Source organism: Merops nubicus, unplaced genomic scaffold (genome assembly GCF_000691845.1).
Source record: "Merops nubicus isolate BGI_N331 unplaced genomic scaffold, ASM69184v1 scaffold1343, whole genome shotgun sequence".
In the NCBI taxonomy this organism is placed as follows: Eukaryota; Metazoa; Chordata; class Aves; order Coraciiformes; family Meropidae; genus Merops; species Merops nubicus.
In genome coordinates this window covers 15,164-38,555 of record NW_008596691.1, presented here as the reverse complement: position 1 = coordinate 38,555, position 23,392 = coordinate 15,164, and the positions used below count along the sequence as shown (strand labels likewise).

Genomic DNA, 23,392 nt, shown 5'->3' with positions numbered 1-23,392 from the left:
TATAATTTTAGCTACTTTGGTCTCAGAAAATACAAAGAAAATGTGTATCTCAAAATGTAGCACCTAACACAGTGGTCAGGGTCCACATCCTTTCCAGAGTGGCCTGAAGAAAATTTGGACTCCTACTCCTGACCATATTCTCTTTGAACTATTCTGGGGACCAAAAGCACATCTAATAAAACCCAACTACATCTACTGTACTGTACTAGAAGAGAATTCTTGAAGCTATAGGTTCGCAAATAAGTCATTAGGATTGTAGACAAATTGAAGCATGAATGAACTAGACCAGGAAATTACTACGTCTGTGAACATACTCATCCACATTGCTATCATGTCTCATGGCTCACACACTCTCTCATCACACAGCTCAGGTATGATGTTCCTTTACCAAATTCCAAGTCCTCTGTTTTAAAAAAAAGTCCACATAGTTGTAGCTATTGTATGTCTGTGCATATTTCCACCACGTGCTTAACATGGAGACACCGTTACACTGTAATGCATTGTAAGCGCATCCTAAATCTTTTTACTGGACCCTACTGCTATGTACATAAGTTTAAAGACAAATGTTTCTCACTTATTTTATGATGTACCAAGATCTTTCAATAAATGAATTAAAAATGCACATGGAGAGATGAGAGTGGCAAACAGGGTGGAAGAGTACAAAATATAGAAATTAATACAGATGCATGTATCAGACAAAAAATGCTAACATTGAATGGCCAGAGTGAGATAGCCAATGCAGACAACTAGGTAGTATTTAGTTTATGCAAAATCCCCAAGTAATAACAGGAAATTACTGCTATGTGAAAAGGTGCTCAAAACTGATTAGGAAAGAAGCAGTTATTGTTCTTCTGTTAATGTGAACTCCTAAAGACTAACACAACCTACAGCTGCCTATAGGAAGATAAACAGGATACTGGATTGAAGGACTACATGCATGCAAGATAAAATCCAATGGTACTGCTGGTACTACAGACATGTCATTGCATGCATCTGTGGATGATATTGCCAGAAAGGAAAGCTATAGTTTGGCTAAGAAACTGTAACTTTGTAACTTACTTAGTCCAACTGAGAATTGCTGTGAACAATATCTGGTCTGAAGCAATTTCCCTCTTAACACTCTAAAATCCTTGACTCAAGACACTGTCAAAGGTGCTATGTTTAAAATAGGAAGTTATTTTTTGCCATCCTGGTTTTAAATTAATAACGATGCAAGCTTTAGCTTGCCCAAGAAAAGTTCCAAGTTCACATATGTACAATTACAAACATGGCCACTAACTAGAAGAGTACATAAAAGCAATGAATACTATAGAATTTAGAAGGAGAATAAAAAAAAGTCATTCAATTATTTTCCTCAACATTTTAGCCACAAATAAACTCTAAGTGAAGAACGGAAGTACACATTTTATTTTTCACCCAGTACTTCTGTCTATCCCCTTCCTTTCCTCTCTAAAATAACTTGATGCTCTTAGGACAGCTCCAACCATATGCTACAGGAAGTAACTGTCAAAAAGAGCAAAATTCTCAGTAAGCGCTAGACATAGTCCAGATGCCTGTTTTTCCTACAGCAGATTCTTGAAAACCTGAGCTTTCTACTGGTACCACCCCTGACTATCATACAGGATCAAGCTGAGGGTAGAGTCTCACCCTCAGCTCGGCCTTCCCAAGCAAGCCAGTCTCATGGCCGTCCTCAGGGATCTGTTCTGTCTCTGCAGCTGAGAAATCTCAAGCTGCCTTTTCATGTCCAACATAGTATCTAATCAGAAACCTGGTTACCAAGGTACTCCAACAGGAAAAACTATTGAAGCTTTTCTTGAAAGCTTATATGAATGAAAATATTTAAGTAGCATATTTATATTTAAAACATTTTTGTCTAACTTTGCCAATGAACTTATACAAAAAGCCTGCTTTTGAAAAAAATTTAGTTTTAACATAAATTTCAGATGTGAGATGCAACAAGCATATGTAATATAATTTCTATGGAACAGCAAAACCAGAGTGACTCTCATTGCTTGGTAGCAGTAGGAACAATCACTTGACACAATCAATTTCACACATTCTGTCTGAAGGTATGTTTGGCCCTGGCAATCTATCAGTTGTACAGTAAAATTTTCATAGCTTTCACATAAATATGTCCACTAAAGAGAGGCTTTTTTATTTGAGAAGCAGTTGTGCCATATGATTTGGGTAGCTGAAAAATAAAGCTGTCATTTGCAGAAGGTTTTACTATGTTAAGGAGTGTCAGAAATAATTGGCTTTTAGAGCAGATAGCTTGGAGCAGCTGAAGACAGTTCAAAGTAACACTTATCTAAAGCAACTTCTCTCTTCCTTACTTTCTTTAAAAGAAAGTTCACAGGAAGACAGACATGCAGTTCAGCACCTTAAATTTTGGATAACACCTCTAAGAACATTGCAGATACACTGGTAAGTAACATAACATTGTTACATTTACTGAAAAATATCCAAAACTTTTCTCATAAAGCAGCTGCTTGGTTCACCTTTGGCTAGATGTTTGCTCTGATGATCTGTGACAAAGAAACGAAAGCTTCTTTAAAAATTAAAAGCCATGAAGCCTCTTTTAAGTTTTACATGTAAGAATTCCTTGATTTTTTTTAGATAGTGACAGCATATTCACATACTAACACAATTTTAGAATTTGTGAGCAACATCTAAATCTGCATTACACAATACTTAAGAGTCTTCAGGAAATCTAGCAGACTGAATGTGAAATGTGAACTCATGCAGTTTTGTCCTCCTGACTTTCAAATAGACAAGAATAATCTGAAGGTAAGCATGGACTGAACTCTCACCTAAGCATGTGCTATACATGAATTATAGTAGTGACAATTCAGAAGTCAGTACAATGATATTCAGCAACTTCACTACAAACTTCCATTTTGTTTGTATACTCAGCAATAAAGATGTCTAGATGAAGGACTATAGTAAAAGCTGCTTGCTACAGAAATCTATAGCACAAAAACTGTTGCATAGTCTTTCAGAGTAACTCTTCCATTTAATGTTGTGAAGGGGGAAACCAGGATTACAGTTCTGATCTACCCACCAGTAGCAAACTGGACATTGTTCCCTGGACGGGACACCAAATACTAACAAGGCAACTAAAGCAACTACTTAATCACAGATGGCAGAAGCAGCTAGTTCAATATTAATATGAGAATGGACAATAAAATTTACAGTGCTGTTTCCTCACTTTTACTAAACTACATTTTTCATGAAATAGAAATAACTATATCGCTATGAAGCCAAATAAAAAGCAAATATAATGTAGCATGAAAAAATCTACCTTTTTAAGTTTCTCTTTGCAAAAAATGATGCAGTAAAGCTACTTATATTGGAATGTTTATCTGCAGAATTGTGAAATACCTTGATAAACCGTATTAAGGGCCCTTGAATTGAATTCTAATTGAAGGCACTGTGCATTTACTTACCTATTCAATGATGGCAGAAGTGAAAGCAATGCCAAAGCAGAAAGTTTTCTTCTTTCTGGCTGAGTGATGTTATCCATCCGATCAACCCACATTTCAATCATGTTGCCAAGAATTTGGTCCACCTGCAATGGGGAACAGAATATTCCTTTTCATTTATGAATACTTCAGCATATTTAGAAAATCATATATTTTAATATTTCTACCCACTGCATAAATTCTTCGATCTAGGAAATTCACCATACAGTTAAGCATAACTGACAGAAGTAGCAAGCAACAAGTATTTTTTTTAATATTCTATGACACTACTTCCAAGCCCTGAACCCCCTGCTCACAAGACAAAGAAATGCATTTGATTAACGGACAGAGCACTGATTCACAACAGTGAATAACTCAAACCAGTGTGCCTGTAACAGCCTAATATACGGAAAGCATGTGAACTTACTTGCTGTTTTACCTTCACTGGTGACAGATAAAGACAAAGAGGTTTATTTGTTTGAAAACTGTATTACACCCAAGGTTAAGAAAATGAGTAACATTTCATTTAAAGACACAGTGTAACACTTGTAGCAGAATGACCTCAGTAACCTCAACAGTGCAATCGGAGCACAATGAACACAATACTGCTAGAAACAAGATGGAGAACAATTAGACAATTATCCCTGCTGCAACACCCATCAAGATAGCACAAGGAAAGAAGCTCTCACACTGCAATACCAAACTAAAAAAAGGTTTATATGGCTTACTCAGGGACGCAGCAGGAAGAGTATTAAGAAACTGTATAACACTTTCAATGAGATATTTTAAGGTGATTGTGGGATTATATTAAAAACTGTTACAGGATGCTCATGGGAAGGACCAAAGAAGGGGAAAGGGCCCCTTCCCAAGGTGTACTGGGGAAAAACCATCACAGAAAATAGAAGGAAAAGTTATTTCAGTTTCAAAAGAATGCAAGACTTCCATGTACAATCCAGCTGAAATAACAAAACTAAATCCTTACCTCCTGACCGAATTCACATGCCATCTGGTTCAAAAGTAATGAAAAGAACCTTGCATTTTGTAACAGAACTCTACCCATGATCCCCAGATAAGTAGACATTGCCACTGGGTATCTCTGAAACAACAGTAAAATAAAACAAATGGGCTTAGTTTAATTAAGAGAAAAATATGTAACATACAGAGTAGAAAACATACAGAAAACCTCTGCATGGATCCTTCATGTATTTTACAAAATTAGAAATTACAAATTACAATTTAAAAGCCTCTAAGAACACAAGACTGTGGGAACAATCAGTATCAGAATTCGATTCTCACAATGGGAAAACTGTGGTAATCTCAAAGTTAGCATCCTCCATATGGTCAGGACAACTTGTGAGATGATTTTCACAGAATAACAGAGCAGTAGGGGTTGGAAGGGACCTCTGGAGATCATCTAGGCCAACAGTCCTGCCAAAGCAGGTTCACCTAGGGCAGGTTTCACAGGAACATGTCCAGGAGGGATTTGAAAGTCTCCAGAGAAGACTCCACAAGCCCTCTGGGCAGCCTGCTCCAGTGTTCCATCAGCTTCACAGTGAAGTTTTTTCTGATGTTGAGGTGGAACTTCCTGTGTTCCAGCTTGTGCTTTTGCCCCTTGTCCTGTCGCTGGGCACCACTGAAAATTTTACTTTTAAAACCCTACATCTTCAGGAATAAACAGTGTATTGTACAGTTAAAAAGTTATTTTTAAAGACGAATATAATTCAAAATTACTGTTTACAATTTCAGTAACATTAAAAAGTTCTTATATCTGAAGGTGTTGTTACTTATTTCACTGAAACTAACACATTTCCCAATAACTGATTTGCAAGTGTCTCAAAAGGAACAGCATAAAGTAGTAAGCTCTTCAGCTTATCATCTTCTGTTATTTTTAATTTTAAAAGAAGCTACAGAGTCCTTTTTATTAATTTCAGTACGTAAAAATACAACAGTAAGTATTTTGTAGAACTGTGTACTTGAAAAACAAAATGCCAAAATTTACCTGAAAACATTAACCCTGATTAGTATCTTTTTGAACAGGAAGCAATGAATTTAATACAGTCTTAAATCAGAAGACATTTTAATTGAGTCTCTAGTTTTGTGTCTTCTTGAAATGCAAACTGTTCAAACAGCACTTTTTGTGTTCTGTACAGCACAAAATACACTGTGAAGTAACTTTACTTGGCTTAATCTCAGAAGCATTTTATTTAGCTCAATAATAATGGGAACCAAATATTGATATCTGAAAGTTTTCAACTCTACAAGAAGCAAAAGGTTTTGATCAAAGAAGTAAAAATCATACAGAAGTCCACCCACCGCTTCTGCTGATGAAGGTATTTTTTCTTGCTAGTAGCTAGTACTGCAAGGTTAAACACAGTTAAATTTTAATTTTAAAAAAAATTACTTTAAAATTTAATTTCATTTTAAATTAAACACTGTTGAATTTTACTCCTTTTTATCCAACACAGAAATTTGTTGAAGGCAAAAAGATAGAAAATGGAGAATTCAAGACATCTAAGCAAGCAAAATCATAAAGTCTCCTCCATTTCACATAAAGCATTCTCATATTCTTCAGGTTTTCATATTAGATATGCCAATTAGAAAGAGAAGGCCAAGTCAACATTTTCCTTGTCCAGTTTGTTTTTCTCTTGTACAGGTACACTTAAAAAGGAGCAGTGTGTATATATAACTATATCTTTAAAACCCCTCAACAAAAAAGCCCAACACCTACAAAGGATCTAGATCCATTGTCATAGCAGTCATAGCACCTTATCAGTGTTAATAATGAAGGAATGCTAGAATAAAATTTCTGTTATTACAATAAACACTATTATGACAAAATAAGTGATGGATATGCTGCTTTAACTCTTTCACTACTATGTTACTTTTACAGCGTTATAAAATAGCTGTCAAATATCTGTCAGATGCTCTTATAATAAGAGAAAAATGCAACATCAATATGAAAAAAAAAACCTAGGCTGGATAACAGAAGGTACTTCCCTGTAAAAGTGAAAGTAGAGAGTAGTTAGGGTAACTTACCTCCCCATTGATAATCCCCCTGAATATTGATAGTAGAATGGGTTGAAACACTTGAGGACCCAAAACAGGGTTTACTTTTAGGACATTTTCCACAACCTTAAGAACAAAAGCAAATTAGACAATTAGTAAAGTACATTTAAAAATCTTAACTGAAGCTTTAAAACTACATATACTGGTCTACATATAAAAGCATTAAACACCAGCAAAACCCATGAGTGCTGGAAGCATCTTCTAGTGATATACTCCACAAACGTGATCTGCATAAAAGGACCTGATAAAAACCAACTTGCCAAGTGAAACCTGCCTGGCCAAGCACCTCCTCCTCAGCTTCCTCTGACTCTTGCACAGCTGACTGAGATAGATGGAAGGAAGAATCTTGATACAGCAATTTATGCCAAAAGCAAAGGCTGTTTGAACACTGTCATGGTACACAAGTACACTGCACGAAAGAATGTGGTAGAAAACATATACATCCAACACAACCCTTTTTTCCAACGAAGACTGGAAAAGCTTGGCTCTAGACCTATTAGGTTCTAGTGGTCATACAGAAATGACCAAGCTACACTCTTTTCTGCATTTGGTGGTTATTAAATCATAAAAATAACCTAAACCATTTTTTACAATAATGCACGTATGTATGCAGACATTAATTAACCCTTATCTTGCTAGTTTTTCAAATGAGCAATTATAAAATCAAACTGTATTATTATTTTTCTTATTGGTATTGATCAATGAGAAGGAAAATTGATACTTTTAAAAAGTAGATATTTTTGTTTGTATTAGCAAAGGCATCAATACTGTTTGATAAGGTACAGACAGCACTCGGATTTGGATGGTTAGGTACATCAATCAGATAATCTGTGCACATATTGATTAGAAACATTCAAAATGAACCTAATTATTAACACACAAGTATGATATTGACTATAGGACTGAATAATTTCATAATGTATTTTTGTCCTGATAATGAATTTGTTTTCTGAATTCTAACCAAGATGCAAACTGAATCAGGGACAAATCTTAAAAGCACAAAAGCAATCTGATTAATGAGTTTTATCTTGTAATTAGAAGTGTAAGTATACTGTGTTATACTGCAGTAATGTTATCCATTCTAGAATTCCATTCAAAATAAACAACTTTGATTAGCTTTACACAACTTCGAGTCCACTGATAGTCAGAGATTAAACCAAGTTACCCAGACCCAAATCCCTTGTTTTGCTACACTATGCTCTCAAGATTTTACATACATAACATTATCTTCACAACACAGTGATTGGTCATCTGGCTGTTTAAGTGTGCTGTTGCCAGGCTGTAGAAAAAACTGTTTTCATGAAGATACAAGCCCTCATTAACTACCTGTCTCTAGTAATCTAGAAAATAATCAAACAGAAGAGATATCAGGGACTCAATCTGAATCCATCTATAGAAAGAGGACTAAGCTAGCTTAGAACTTATTTACCTAAGGACAATACTTTGTCATCATGTAAAGTAATGAAAGCATTGCAGAGAGGGAATAGAAACACCATATTCCAGTGATTAATTTTCACAGTGCTCTTTATAAGATTATATTGATCTTCTCTTGGGAAAAGTAGTATTTTTTTAAAATACTGTGTAAGTGTACACACTCTACACACACACTTTAAATATGAAGTTTAAAACACCACTGACTGCACTGTCATTGTGTGCTACTTATGCTGTTTTCTTCTACCATATTCTACATTGACTATACTTGAAAATACGACTCTAACATGACAAAAGACTACAAAGAATAACAGATTTACAGAGACGAATATCTATGTATTATTTTTATTCACTCTACCTTTAAAATTTGAACTTGACCTTCACTATTTACGTCCTTCAGAAGTTCACAAAACGAATGGCATAAGTCAGAAGCATATGACTGAAATTAAATGAAAAGGAAGGTATTACGCAAATACATTTTATATCTATATATACATTTCAAAACTCAACACATTAGGGGTTATGTTTGTCCAAAGCCACCATTTTTCTTCAAAGTTTGTGTTTGCTAAAATGCCTGTCTTTCCTGAATGAATTAAAAACTCATCTAAGCTTTCTTTTTTTTAATATTGCATGGTTTTTTGAACAATCAATTTCAATGAAGCTGCTAATGGATGAGGTATGAAAACAAGGTGTAATACCTCTAGTTCAATTCTTGCTAGAATTCATGATCGTAATTTTAACCCAGTAGGACAATTAGTGTAATGATTACTACCTCACACAGGACCTTTTCAGGTATTAAAGTACTAAGTCAATTCACAAAACACTAATTCTAAATAAAAACCTTCCTCAAATCTGATTTCAGAGTCAAACATGTGTCCTAAAGAGCTAACACTAGAACACTATACTTGTATATACATAGATGAACAAGACTATAAAAGTTTGTGTGTATGAAGTCTTCCAACATGACAGAAGAAGTTTGCCAGTAGGGAACCATGGTTCTCATTTGAATCTTTAGATAACTATAACATACCTGTAAAAATTCAGATGATGCCAAGAAAATATAAGCATTGATGATCTTAAAGCAATTTTTGACGTTTTCTGAACTCAGCTCTGGGAAAAAGAAATCACAGCTCAGAACCTCATTACCAAATCAAAGTACAACTAAAATGATTCGCTTCTAAAAGTCTTTTTCTTACACAGCTTTTAAGTGCCAGAAGCCTACAAATAGAAAAAAGTTATTTTAGATTCGGTACCTTTCAAACTCTGTCACTCTGCCAGGGACAGTAACAAAGGAGGGATGTTAACAGCTCTTATTCTCAAATGGAAGGACAAGATATCCTATGACTTCAAAAGCCAATGTTAATTAAAAAAAAAAAAAACGTAAAATTTTGGATGTGGTAGAGGTCTAAGACAACATCAAAGATGGAACAAATGAAACACATACTAAAGAGGTCAGCAATACTGATAAATGCTCTCTCTCGCATTTCAGTCAGTAAATGCTGAGTAGTAAAAAGAGTGAAGATTGCAGTTCTGCTGTTCTGACCCAGGTGATACACCAAATGCATTGACCTTTTTGACTGAAATACACCAAGCTTTAGGCCTTACCTTCAGTATTTCAGTAAGGAAAGCATACCTATTTAAGAGACAGATACACAGGAGATGGTATACAGCAGCAGTTTGAATAGAGAAAAAAATGACATGCCCTCAGGCAGTACCTGTAAGATTGTTTTTTTAAAAAAAAATCACCCCAGAACACCTATAAACACAATTCACAGCAAAACAAAAGGTTTCAGAGTTTCACATGGTGTTTTAGTGCAGAAAGTAAACAGCTGAAAGATGTTGAAAGATGTTTGAAAACAAAACAGAAGATAAAAATCTCCAAGGGCTTGCTAGATTTTCTTAAAACTAGTCTGGGAAACAGACTATTCTTGGTAAAGTTCGTGGGCTTCTGCTCCACCACTTCTAACAAATATTTCAATAAAATCAACACAGAGAGCCAGCAGGAAAACTTTTAGTTTTAAATAAAATTTCTTACTAGATTAAACTAACACCACCAGCTGGCTAAGACTTGCTGTGTCTTCCACAGCTTACATGAAAGTGTGGCTTACACCTAGTGATGCTTATATAGAAGAGGTTCCACAAAAAGTATATGACAGAAACTGTAGTTGGTCTTCCATTATAACATCTGAAAAGTTTGGGGAGTTTTAGCAGTTTCCCTTCTTTTCCCTCTCATTAGAAAAACATTAATGCTCCATCTGACAGGATGCATGACTATTTTCCTGTCTAAGTGTTTGGACAAGTCACGTCTTGTTATCACTTACTTTGAACATTTACATATCTTGACTTGAAAAGAGATTTTTTTTTTTTTTCACCTGTCCATCCAACATCCTCATCAAAAGAATCCAAGACATTTATAAATTAGCTTTAGTAGCATATTACTAGTGTTACGTGTTTCTTGAAATTACTGCATTCTCCTTAGAGGTCTGCAGGGTTTTCTTTCTTACTGGATACAATCATAGTCTTAGTTTCAGACACTTATGGAGTAGACAAGTTATAAAGAAAGGTTCATGTAGACATGAAATGCTACCAAGTTTTTAATAACTTTCCATTCTGTGATTCCTGATACAAAGGTAATAAAGTATGAGCAGCAAAATTGCAAGGAGTAAGCTATTTCAGACCAGAAGGAAAAAACAGTTAAGATAAGTGTCATGGAAATGACAGGATTTCAGTCACGTGTCTGTAAATAAAGCTCAATGGTTAGTAAAAGCATTTTTCTAGGAAGATGCCACCTTCAACTGATTACACTTAAACAATTGTACATCAATTCTCTTGCCAGGTTTTCCTGAATGAAATATCTTTTTCTGAATTAATGCACTCCTCTGGGTTTTGGTTGGATCAGAGCAAGTATTCCAGTTCCAGTAAAGTGATTTTTGCCATTACAAGTGCAGCACAGACACACTAACCCCAATGCTTCTTGAAACAGGTATGTCTTGACTTTGACAATACTGAACACCTAAAATTTTATCAGGTTCAGCCATCATTTTAAAGTCTTAGTGTAGAAATGCATCCATCCTCAGAGATGAATGTGTTCCTCCATTCCACATTGACCAATTTGCTGCACTGAGACATGGATTAAAGTCTCTACAAACCCTTTGCATGTCAATTATATTTCAAAAGAATTTTTAAAAATAGCAGCAGTGCTGATGTGAAAACCAAACATAATTATGCTGTGAACGATTATTGTACATCAGGGATAGCACCACAACCTTTGAAGGAAAGTCAGTTATGCAAGTCAAATCAAGCCTTCATACTGAATGTTCTACTCCTGTACCTTTAAGATTTAGGGCTAGCATTGATTATTTTGAAAAGGAAACCTAATATGATTTCTACAGCTCCTCTGACATCCAGTTCTAACAGCAGTAGTACCCTGAAATGTGTATGAAAATCTCTTTTCAGAGGATAAGTGTATCTGGAAAGGAAGAACTACATATTACTTTCAGGTGAGTTAAAAGATTAAAAATCAAAAACATTCCTGTATTTTTCCCCTTTCAGATGACTATTAAAAATTAAAGATGTCACTGCACTGACATATAGCTATGGCAGCATATGCCACAGGCCTATGACATGGCCATGACAAAGGCATGTTCAAATAATGAAAAACCTAGTAAGAATGAATAAAGCCAAAACCATTAACTAAATCTCAAAACCATTTTTTTATGCATTGGACATTGTAATTGCTTGCCAATGGATAAGTATGATTAACAAATCTCCTAAAAAATGCATGAGATGCAATGGCAAGCAATTAGTTCTCTAGGCTGTAAATTTAAGTTAGGAATGAAAGTCAAAGAACACTGACAGTATATGCCTGTCAATACAACTATAGGTTATGGCAAAGAAAGCATGAGCAGAGGCAGCATAGAGGCCTTCAAAGTTCAGGTTTCTAAAATATTACTGGTTATGCTACTAAGGTATTTCTAAGGTATTACTAAGGTATTACTCTTAAGCTAAGCTCCCAAGTCCAATGGGAAACACAAGACACTCAAAGAGCTCCAAGGGTCCCAAATCAAGCACTAATCTATTGCACACCTCCTGGATTTTCTGAAGAAAACTGTAGGCAGTCATAATTCAGTCCCTCAGGACCCTGACCATAAAGGCAGTTAACACAAAACAGAAAGAAAAACACAATGCACAGCCAATAACCTGAATAATGCACAATCTAGACTACTGTCTGCACCTCCTTAAACAAAACTGAACCATCTACTTCTGTATCAATGGCTCTCAATATTATTTTTCACAGTCCCTCAGTGTGAGTTATCAAAGCTGCACTGTATGTATTTACATACACTGTTCAATTCCCAGAGAAGTTTGTCCTCTATTATTGTATATGAATACCTCTAACAAGTAAAATTTATGCAAGACTTAAAAAATGCTATCATCTGGCCAGGAAGAAGAGAAAACATCTCCCCTCCTCTACACTGATGACTTCATGTCACATCACCTTTCTTCTCTGGTTTTCTGCATTTGTCCAACTGAAAACATAAGATGTCACAGTTAAAACACCATTTTCCTGGCAGTTACATCAAACATATCGACAAGTGTTTGTTCTCATGTGCCCTAAGTTCCAGGTGAATAGTGCCACTTGTATTGGTGAAACTGTACTGCAGAAATAGGACTGAACAGTTATATAACTTGCACACTGATCAATAAATTTTGTTCTGCAAGGTGCCGCAGCTTAAACTGAGCTGTTGCACTAGATTTAAGTGAAGTATCCTTTCTTCAAGCACACTGAACAAAATAGCTGCCTGAGGCATGGCAGTATTTTACTGTTTTTATAACTAGCAAGTTTTAAAATAAGGTTAGCACTAATGCAAGGTTCAAGCTCTATTTCAGCATCACGGTGCCACTGCTATGTCATGTGGAGGCTGCACAGCTAGATTCTCCCAATGTAAACAGAAGGGAATTGCATACCAGAATGGTTTCCACTTTTTGACAAAATGTGCACCATTTTGGCCTACACTAATGAAAATTTTTGACTGATACGACACTCAGAAAACAAGTTTCTCAGGAAAATGCTCAGAAAGTAAAGAAGTAGCAGAAGTCAGCATGAGGAAATTGGTCTATGATTACATATCGGTCACTGTGGTTTGGCCACTCAGTCCCATTCCTTATTAAAAAAATAAACAAAACAACCAGAGCAGTTTCATGACCTAAGTGTATTTAAAGTCTCACCTTAAGGAAAAACCTACACCTTAAGTGTGCTACTTGCTCTACTAACATCACATAACAGCTTTCATTTTTCAGAACATTGAAATTCTCTTAAGGATTTTTTTTCCCCCAAAAGGAAAGCATCACTATTTTCCAGGATTCATTCATAATGTAAGAAAATTTTTAAAAGTGTAGAATATTGCTAAATATCTCCACCTTTTGCAAGAAGAATATGCAACATTTTTTCATTCATACTCATCTCTACCTTGAAAGTACTGCATGAGGACTAGGGAGGACAAGGTGGGAAGAAAACAGCAGCAGAAAACATAAACAAGCACAAATACAGAGTATTTCTGATTTTAACACAAGGAGATATCAGCAGTGTGACAACTATGAAAATCAGAATTATTTTCATAGGACAAGCTTCCTATAGCAGATACTACCTACTAACACAGAACAAGAATAAAGAAGGGCAGGTGTGTAGACACGAATGAAGACAAACAGTAAATATTTGGCAGCTACTGAGCCTAAGAGGTAGCTCTGGAGCTAAATACTAAAATCACAACAAAACACTACTTTCCTAAGCAGTTTTGTCATTAGCAATCTAGTACACACAGAGAAATTACAGAAGGTGTCATCTTGCACCTGCCATGATGTAATTTTCTACTGACCTTTAGTCTGAATAAAATATTAAGTGCTGAAAACAACAATTATAAAGCTAATTTCTGTAATCTTATTAACACATTTCTCTGAAGAGCAAATCCATTTGCAGTATTATCTCCACAACCTACAAAAGAACAGCTGAAGATTTCATTAAACAAAACATAATAAAATTAAACCACAAAAATGTTATATTCCCTGTAATTAAAAAGCAAAACCACTCCAAGTATCAATACTTCCTCAGCACTCAATATTAATACTCACTAGTAAGTTTATATTTTGTGAACAACTAAGGCAAAATTACTGCTTTTAATTTCAGTTCTGCTTGACCAATACACTTATAGGTGTATATATAGGTAGTTTGAAAACAATCTACATAGTTATCAACTGAATAATGGAAAAGCTAATAATGGAAACCTCAATTCTTCAGACTAGAACACATCATTCTGGTTGCTAACAGAGCCAGCAAGTATTCCCCATAATCAGTACCACTAAAACCCAGCACATCTGATGTTAAATTTTGGGAACTTCTTAAAAAAAACCAATGAAACAAATTTGTCTTTTTTTTTGGGTACAAAGCAGCTTCAATTTATCAAGACAACTAGTGTAAGCAGATAACAGATATTAAAGAAGACAGGAAGGTCAAAGATCTGTTCTCCATTTCGTAATAGTTACAATCTTGCAAGCCTTCTTAGTTCTTGTAGTCACAGCAGCAGTACTTAATGCAAGCTATACAAGCACTAGGAAAAAAAAAAAACCACCAACAACCAGTCATTTTTATTAGTAAAAGACTTACCAAGAAGGGGAGACATGTTCTGAAATATTCTCAGCAGCTCAGGGGTAAGACATGGACTATTCTCCAGTGTCACTAGCCTAAGAACAGATTAAGCAAAGTATTTCAGATCATTTATGAGTTGCTCAATGCTATCATTTTGACAGATCTGAAACACTAACTTCTAGAAACTATCTATGTGATTCTTAAATAACGTGTAACTATTACTTGAAGCATATTTTAGGTGTATCAGAAGTCCTTAAACCACTTGCATCTGTATAGCCATGGACCTTGCTAAGGTAGGAAAAGAGAAAAATAAGCTTACTGCTTTTTTTAAAAAGACAACATAACCTCTTAAATGCAACAGTGAGAATGCTCAAGGGCCCAACTTGGGAACTCAAAGCATGTGGGTAGAGAGGAATATTCATGGTGTAAGGGCAATGTGTGTAGTGCCCTACACCTCAGAGGAACAGGCGTGGTGGCAAAGAACTCAAAACTTGACTTTTTTTTAGGTCTGAAATGATACATTGATCACCATACACAAAAGCTCAACTATATGCTCATCATTTTTTTAACAATTTAGAATTCCTGAGGTTTGAAAACAGTAGCCATAAATTAAGTTCATACTGAAAGCCACAGCAATACATTGCAGTTTGTTGCTGGACCTTAAGGTATTGGATTACTGTATTTAAGTAACATTTCTACGTAAAGTATCTTAGCTGTTCTCCTCTCTTGGTTCAAGAAGCTGTTAGGGTCCCAACTGTCTCTACCTGCTCCATTCACATTCCTCTGATGCTCTAGGACATCTTAAAATATCATTTTTTCTGCATAGACATCACAATAACAGCCTCAAGATCAGTGTTAAGAAGATATGAAAGTTCTGAACAGATACATTAAAAAGGCCCGTCTTCTAAATTTTGTGAAGATCTGCCTGAAGATGGGATTACGTACTCAAGTTATTTTTAACAGTGTTTCTTTTAATAACTTCCTAACCTCATCTCTTCTGAGAAAATGTATGCTATCAACAGTGCCAAGGTAAGCTACCAAGAACACATAAAATCTGAATGTAGTCAAAGCTTTTAATTTTTTTTTTCCCTTTCTGAGGATATAAGAATTATGTTTTAAATACCAGAAATTGAAAAAGAACATTCTTACCACAACTCTAAACCATCTTCCAGCAGATAGACATGTGGAGGCTGAGAAACATCTGTACTTAGCTGAATAACTGGAAGCAGAAAAGGATAGAGATTTTTGCTGTCTGTTCCCAGACCCTAAAAAAGTAAGTTAAAAAAAAAAGTTAAATACCTCAAAAACCTCAAAACAAGCATTTCAAGAATAGTACTGAAAGAACATCTGCGATGCTGTTCTATTCACTTACTATAAATATGCATTTAAGAAATCAGAGACTGAACCTATATCCGTTCCAAACAACAACAAAATAGTCTGATACTCCTGAGCTTTCTCTCAGTATGTGTTGAGAAACTTGCACAGACCTTGTTGAAAATAAGCAACTTATCAATGGCCCTTCATGAAAAAATTATAGACAACACAAACTCCTAAAAACAGTAATTCTCTGAAAAAAGTCACTGCTCTAACAAGTACTAGATGACTAAATGCAGAATAAAATTTTAAAGATCAGGGCAAGAATTAGCCTTTGGAACTTGCCACATACTAAATCTTTTGACATATTCTAAGAATCAGGAGAAGGGTTTGGTTTCATTGCTACATAACGATTCACAGACTGTTGACAGCAATTTTGTTTTTTAAATGATCCATTAGCCATACACAAAGATGTCCTCCCAAGAATGCAGAGTAAAGAATTTTTTCATCAATCATTTAATAAGAAAACTGAATTTTTAAAAATAAGCTAAAGATACCTATAGTTTGAGCTAATCATAAATTAAAACTAATCCTAAAAGGAATGGAATTCTTAAACTGGGGACTGCTGCCTATTTAGTAACATTACTACAGAAGAGAATAAAGGCTAGTTGGATGCTGGTCTTGCATATTACTATAACTGGACACTGTTAAGCTTAAAATTATTTGATGCTTCTAATTTAAGGTTTCTTTGTGGAATCATTTAGTTATTAATGGACTTGTATTACATGAAGAATCTTCCATTCAAGTGTCTGGTGTATACTTTTGGCCTCCACTGGTGGCAGTTACAAGAAGTTCCACAATTTGTTTACTGTGAAAATATGTTTTCTCCTTCTTTGAACTAACTCCATTTTTAAAAGAACTCTGATTTTTGCTTTGTTACGTCTAGTTATTCCCCTTTCCACTTCTCCATTGTTAATCCCCACAATGCTAGTCCTGCTACATCTTTTTTGAGATGCAGTTGTGTTGCTGAAGGTGGGATGGCACAGTCCAAACTAAAGAAGTGCTTAATAGCACTGATTTTGCAGGCAATATAACCATGCATTGTTTCATTCACCAATCTTTTCTCAGGAACATACTACATTTTATTCCTATTTTTACTGCCAACAGCACAGATATTTCTAGATATTTAAAGTTCAAGGAATATTTAATTATACCAAGAATTTTTCCTCACTGATAAGAAATCCAGCTAATTTTAATTATTATCCCTTGATAAAGCAAGTAGCTAATAATTTCTATATTCTTTGTCCAAGTATGATAGTAAGCCTCTAGAGAAATTAGGGAGTTTATTGTACGTGGACAGAAAAACACAGCTTAACATCAAGAATCAAAACCAACCAAGCAGCTCATACTGAGTGCCATGACATGCCACCTGCATGACAAACAGTGAGCAGGCCTAGACAGCATGTGCTTAATGAAAGGCAGATGCTGCTTTGCTAAACTGATCTCCTTCCGTGACAAGGTGACATTCTCAGTGGAGGAGGAAAGCTGTGGGTGCTGTTTTTTACTAAAGCCTTTGGTGCTATTTCCCACAGCGTTCTCCTGGAGAAACTTGGTGCTTGGACAAGGATACTCTTCAGTGGGTAACAAAATGGTTGGATGGCCTGCACCAGGGTTGGTGATGAATGGATTTGAATCCACAGGCAACCTGTCACAAACAGTGTTCCCTAAAGCTCAGGACTGGGGCCTGTTCTCTTTAATATCTTTGGTCTGCACAAGGGGATCAAGGGCACCCTCAGGAATTATCAAGCTGGTTTGCGACAGTCAGCTTGAGAGCAGGAAGGCTCTGCAGAGGGATTTGGATAGGCTGAAACAACAGACTGAGGCCAGTGGTATGAGCTTCAACAAGCCCAAGTGCTGGGTCCTGCACTTGGGTCACAACATCCCCTGGCAACGTCATGCTTGGGGAGGAGTGGCTGCAAAGCTGCCTGGCAGAAAAGGACCTGGGTGTGTTGGTGGACAGCCACCTGAATATGAGCCAGCAATGTGCCCAGGTGGCCAAGGCCACCAGCATCATGGCTTGTATTAGAAACAATGTGGCCAGCAGAACTAGGGAAGCAACTGTTGCCCTGTACTGAGCACTGGTAATGCCACACCTTGAGTTGAGAACTGTGTTCAGTTTTGGGCCTTACTAACAAAGGTAAGGAGATAGTAGTCCCTGTCTCAATGACATTTTATTAGGTTTTCCCGTTTCAAAATGAATATTAAGAAGAGGAAATATTCAAGTATAGCTAAAAGGAAAATTATGAATACAGATAAAATCTCCAAAGAAGAAAAAAAATTAAATACAAATAATGGGATGTGATACAAATTAATTACATAGAACAGGTCGCTCAGAGCTACTATTCTGTTTCATATAACATACGAACACAGCGGAACATCGAAGAAGCTACGAAATTCAAGAAAGGATAAAGTATTTTTTCTCATATGCTACATAAAAGTGTTGTAGAAATCTTTGCAGAAGGATGCAACAGGTATCAAAGGTTAAGCAATAGAATGGTAATGGTAAAAATGTTAACAGTAAAAGGGTTGGACTTCTAAATAAACCAGATGACCCACAATTAGTCAATGTCAACAACATCCCTAAGCAACATTAAACCTAACAGTTATGATTTAAAGAAGCATTTGACATTAATCCGAATTAGAATGTGAATTTAAAGAACAGGGAAAACAAAGCTTATGGTGGCCCATATCTTGGCCTATGATTTAAAAATGGCTCTTCTTCACAGAAAGTCTGTAACCAAAACAGAAATTCCACATCCCTGGAACTGAATAGAAAGCAACAGGGAAACAAACGTGCCTACCCTGCAGAATTAAGTCTGACCCATACACATCAACTGTAAGATGGACTACAAAGTCATAAAAGGAGGTTCAATTCCATGATTACCAAACTAAAACCCCCCAGAAAACAAGCAAATCTGCCTAAAAAACCGCTTTTATTGAACAAGCCCCTGGAAACAAAGCATGTTATTGTTAAGCTCTCAGTTATTCACTTCCACTGTCAGAGAACCACGTCTTCAATTTAAGACTGAAAAGCATTTAGAAATACCCTATGAAATTAAAACATACCTTAATTTTACATGTGTATATACATACATATATACACACGTAGGGATGTCTGATAAAGAACTGTAGGAGCTCCTGACAACACCCATGTGACTCTGACCCCTTACCTGGATGAGATGGATTAAGGTCGTCAGAATGGCACATCGCAGCATATTGTGCTCCTCACACTGTTTCCACAGGAGTGGTAAGTACTGAACCAAACATCCTACGTGCGGTTGTATCTGAAGTTCGGAACACAAATTTCTTTCTTAATGTGTGAAACAAGGACATTAATATATCCCAAACATAATTTCTGAAATAATCCTTGTGTTTACTCCTCTGTCCTCTTCCTAAAGCACCATACAGCATACTCTGTGACTGAAGTGACTTGACTGCAACAATGGTTTGAAATGTATATACTACTTATAGTAACATTTGTGCATGGCAATGAGGCTGAGTAGTAAATAGAACACAAAAAAAAAACCTTAATTTGATAACCAGCAATATTTTAATAATGTATTCTCCACTTAGACTGGATTCTTAAATAATAACATTTTTTAGGGGGACCAGAAACAGTCCAAGTTAAAAAAAAAACACCACACACACAAAAAAATCCAAAACAATAAAAAAAAAAACCCAATAATGCTGAATGTCTTCTGGTCGCCCGCTCTTTGATCAGGGGTTAGTCTACAAAATCTTTAAAGTATTGTTCCAACCTAAATTGTTTTCCATGATGCTCTACAATACTGAGTTTAATCTACCTGTCTTTTCTAGTTTTTAATTAGGAATTAACCTAAACAGACTCAAAGCTTTTCCTTGTCTTACATTTTTCTGCTGCTTCTCTAGCTGATCTAAATTGCAGGACAATCTGTTGTCATGCTGACTCTTCCTCCACGGGACAATTAGAAAAGCTTCACTAGGATCTCAGACAGGATTATGGGCAGAAAGAGGAGATAAGCTCAAAACCAGGCATTATGTCTGTCCTTAATACAGTACTGCCACAAGCAAAAACTGTGACAAGAACAGTCAACAATTCATTTTTCAATTCTGCAAAAACACCTTCAATTTCTTTATGTATAAGTTGAAGAACATACTTTAACAGTATGAAGGAAGTACTGAAAAACCAAAGTGAACTTGAAACTTTTTATGCAGTGAAGAAGTAATGTACTTTATATGCAATTGGGACCCAATTCAGTGCCAATGAGAGATCACACATTTAACCACACAGCCCCTATGAGTGTGAAGCATTTTGTCCCCCAAAACATCTCTTTCAACATGTAAGATTTAATAAAATGCTTGTTCATATATGAGACAATAGGAATAAATTACAATTTTTTAAAAAATCACAAGAAATGCAACAAGATAAGTAATGGATGTCTTTCTGCACTCTAGAAGATAAGTCAACAAAAAAGATACATAGTAAATGAAGAAAAGTAGTAACTCAGCAATGAGTAGTTTACACAAAAGAAAAATAAGATCTGAAAAGTGAAAAAAGAATAAAGTAATGCAAAGAATTCAGAGATCTACTGTAACAATAACCAGTCTATTAATAAATAAATTTTCCTACTATTTTTGTGTAAGCCAAAAATATCAAGTTCCTCCTCTGTGTTCTTATCACAAAGCTAACACTCAAATCTATAAAAGAATACCTGTGTATTGACTCTTTCAATCACACAAGACAGAACGTGAAGAACATGCATTTTGGTGTCACATTGTGTTACTTCCTGAAGCAGCTGAAAGAGCAGTGTGAATATGGACTCCAGATACTAAAAGAAATTAAATAACCACAGATTAGACCATCAAAAATACAACTGGTGACATGAATTGGTGATTTTCCTGTATGCTTCCAATTCTAAGACAACTAAGCTTCGAAAGACACTTAGAAAGTCTACAAAATGTTACTCTCTCATTTGGAAAACTGTACACTAGCCAATCAATGCCTAAGGAAGATGGAAAAAATTTAGATGTGCTCTTACATAACAGATCAAACATCATCATTTTGAACATACATAATTTTCATGTTATAGTAAGTGGAAATATGACTTCACAGATAAATACTATAAAGCTGAAAGACATCTCTCCAGAAGGATCACCTTGTTAGGGTAACGTAAATGTACAGTCTTACAGCTTTTGGTATAGTAGACAAAATTTATATATTGAATTGTAAAAAAGATCTCAAAACATGCCAATATTTAAAGTGTAGATGCATTCCGCATTTTCGTTTTGTTTGTTCTCAAGGCATTTGTAATTAACATAGGAAATCCCAGTCAAATGAGAAAAAAAGCACCTGCTAAATTTCAATGACCAAAATAAATGTCTGCTGCATTTACAGCTAACTATTCATTGTTTACTTGTTAACAACAGTAATGACCACTGTAGAGAACACAAATACTGGAGACCAAGGAAGTCTATTTTTTCAAGACACTACTTTAACCACACATTTAATATCAGTGTGAAACAGCAGGTTAGAAGGGACTGTGTCAAACAGGCATAACTGGAAGGCCACATAGGTGTGGAGACATATCTGTTAAAGACAGTATCCATACTGTCTTCACATGAAGAAACCTGGCACCAAGCAACATGTTTATGTAGTATTAAACAAATGTCAGGAAGTTGTAATAGTTATAATAAGAAAAGGTTTCCAATTGTCTGTCTGAATATTGCACATTAGCAACCTTAACAGCAGCAGTCACTACCTGTTTTGGCCTCTGAAGACTGGGAAAAAATACACGTGTACGCACACTGATTACTAAATACTGTGGTTTAAAATTAAACTGGAAAAGTTTTCCTGCTTTCCTCTATGGATCTATCTGCTCATCAGAATATGCCCATATATGTGCTCTTACCGGTAGAAACTGGTCAGTGCTGAACTCAAAGTCATCCACAGGTAAACAAACATTAAGGAAAAATAATACAGATTGCAAATAGGTACAAGACTCATGAAGAAATGCTCCATGGATACACACAACTTTTAATGTGGAGAATATTGTAGTGATTTTAAAATAGTTTATTTTCTAGTAATTCTGAATTAAGAACTAATCAAATATCTTTGTCAACAAAAGGATATTTAACTTCAGTGTTGTAGCTGTCTCAATACGGACCTGAAAGACAAAATTGAAGAAACACCATGCACACATCTATTAAACATTTTGATTAGTAACATAACATCTGAAAATATCAAATCAGTTGCTGTTTTGGTAATTCAATCTTTCAATGTGTTCCATAGTCCTCTAAGAAATGTAGTTAGTTCAACTCAAACATTTTCATTTGCTTTCATTTTAGTATTTTTTCAGTTTACTTAACATTGCTAAAGCAGTACCACCTGGAGAAACTACTCGGGTAAAAACCTTCATGAACACCAGGAAAGAAGTAAGAAGTTGTCTAGCCTGTGATAAAAATACTTGCAGTAGGGAAGGAATTTAATTTGGGATTATCTCACGGCTTGCTGTCACCCAAAAAGAACAGAATCAAATAAATTGAAGTTACAATGTTCATCCCTGGCAGATATTAAGAAAGCATTAAATGAAAAGACACAACATTGACACAGAAATACATCCTGGTCTAACAAAGCTGCCTGGAATTACTGATTAACTAGAGCAACTATCTAGGTTTTATTTGCTGGCTGCTTGGTCTGTTTGTTCACAAATAAAAACAAAGGCAACAACAAAAATGCCCAACACATCATCTCAACTCAACCTCACATGCTAGTAAACTGAAATTGTAGCTTAAAACCACCTAATTGTACTGTAACAGCTTAGGAATCAAGGACATTCATCATATTCTGCTAGCAGGTAACTACGTGGATGCTGAAATGATACTGTATAGTACAGGAACTACTCACAGAATAACCCTGTTTAATCTACAAAAAGTGTTAATTTCTTTATATATTTTTTTTATCTCGAGACACTTCACAATTTCCTTCTTACAAAAAACAGACTGTTGCTATTGCCATTCATTTTCCCACCAAAGTCACCATCTAGTGAACATTTTAGGGGCTTGCTGCATGTCTTTATTATTCAACATCTCCACAACTCAACACCCTCATAGATTATCTTTTGCAAGACACAACAGACTTTAAGGTGTGATGTTACGAAAATTTCAGTTGAGTTTACACAAGGTATGGTATTTATGTTTTGCCTGTGTCTACAGAACAGATCAGTAATCCAAAACATTACTTATACTTACCACTAAATCTTGGTCCTGAAGCAAGTTACAAATTGCCTCATATAACACAGGTCTCAAATCTGCATTGAATTTTACAGAAATCCACTGTCCAATCAGCCAAATTACTCGTCGGCGTATTGGTTTGTATCTTTAAAAGTAGGGAAAAAAAACAAAATCACTCATTATACTTGCTGTTCTAGAATTCTTTGAT

The 23,392-nt window shown here is 35.5% G+C and overlaps 1 protein-coding gene across 1 annotated transcript in view; it reads right to left on the bottom strand.

Moving 5' to 3' along the window:
- IPO11 (importin 11) overlaps positions 1-23,392 on the bottom strand; it is a gene marked incomplete at its 5' end in the record, with an annotated part of 61,818 nt that overhangs the window by 23,622 nt on the left and 14,804 nt on the right. The window contains 12 exons of the mRNA XM_008936435.1: positions 3,447-3,568; positions 4,444-4,557; positions 6,498-6,593; positions 8,317-8,397; positions 8,989-9,068; positions 14,620-14,696; positions 15,751-15,866; positions 19,146-19,259; positions 20,667-20,783; positions 21,864-21,904; positions 22,085-22,118; positions 23,203-23,329. Coding sequence (XP_008934683.1) covers positions 3,447-3,568; positions 4,444-4,557; positions 6,498-6,593; positions 8,317-8,397; positions 8,989-9,068; positions 14,620-14,696; positions 15,751-15,866; positions 19,146-19,259; positions 20,667-20,783; positions 21,864-21,904; positions 22,085-22,118; positions 23,203-23,329 — 1,119 coding nt within the window. The remainder of the gene's footprint in view (positions 1-3,446; positions 3,569-4,443; positions 4,558-6,497; positions 6,594-8,316; positions 8,398-8,988; positions 9,069-14,619; positions 14,697-15,750; positions 15,867-19,145; positions 19,260-20,666; positions 20,784-21,863; positions 21,905-22,084; positions 22,119-23,202; positions 23,330-23,392) is intronic.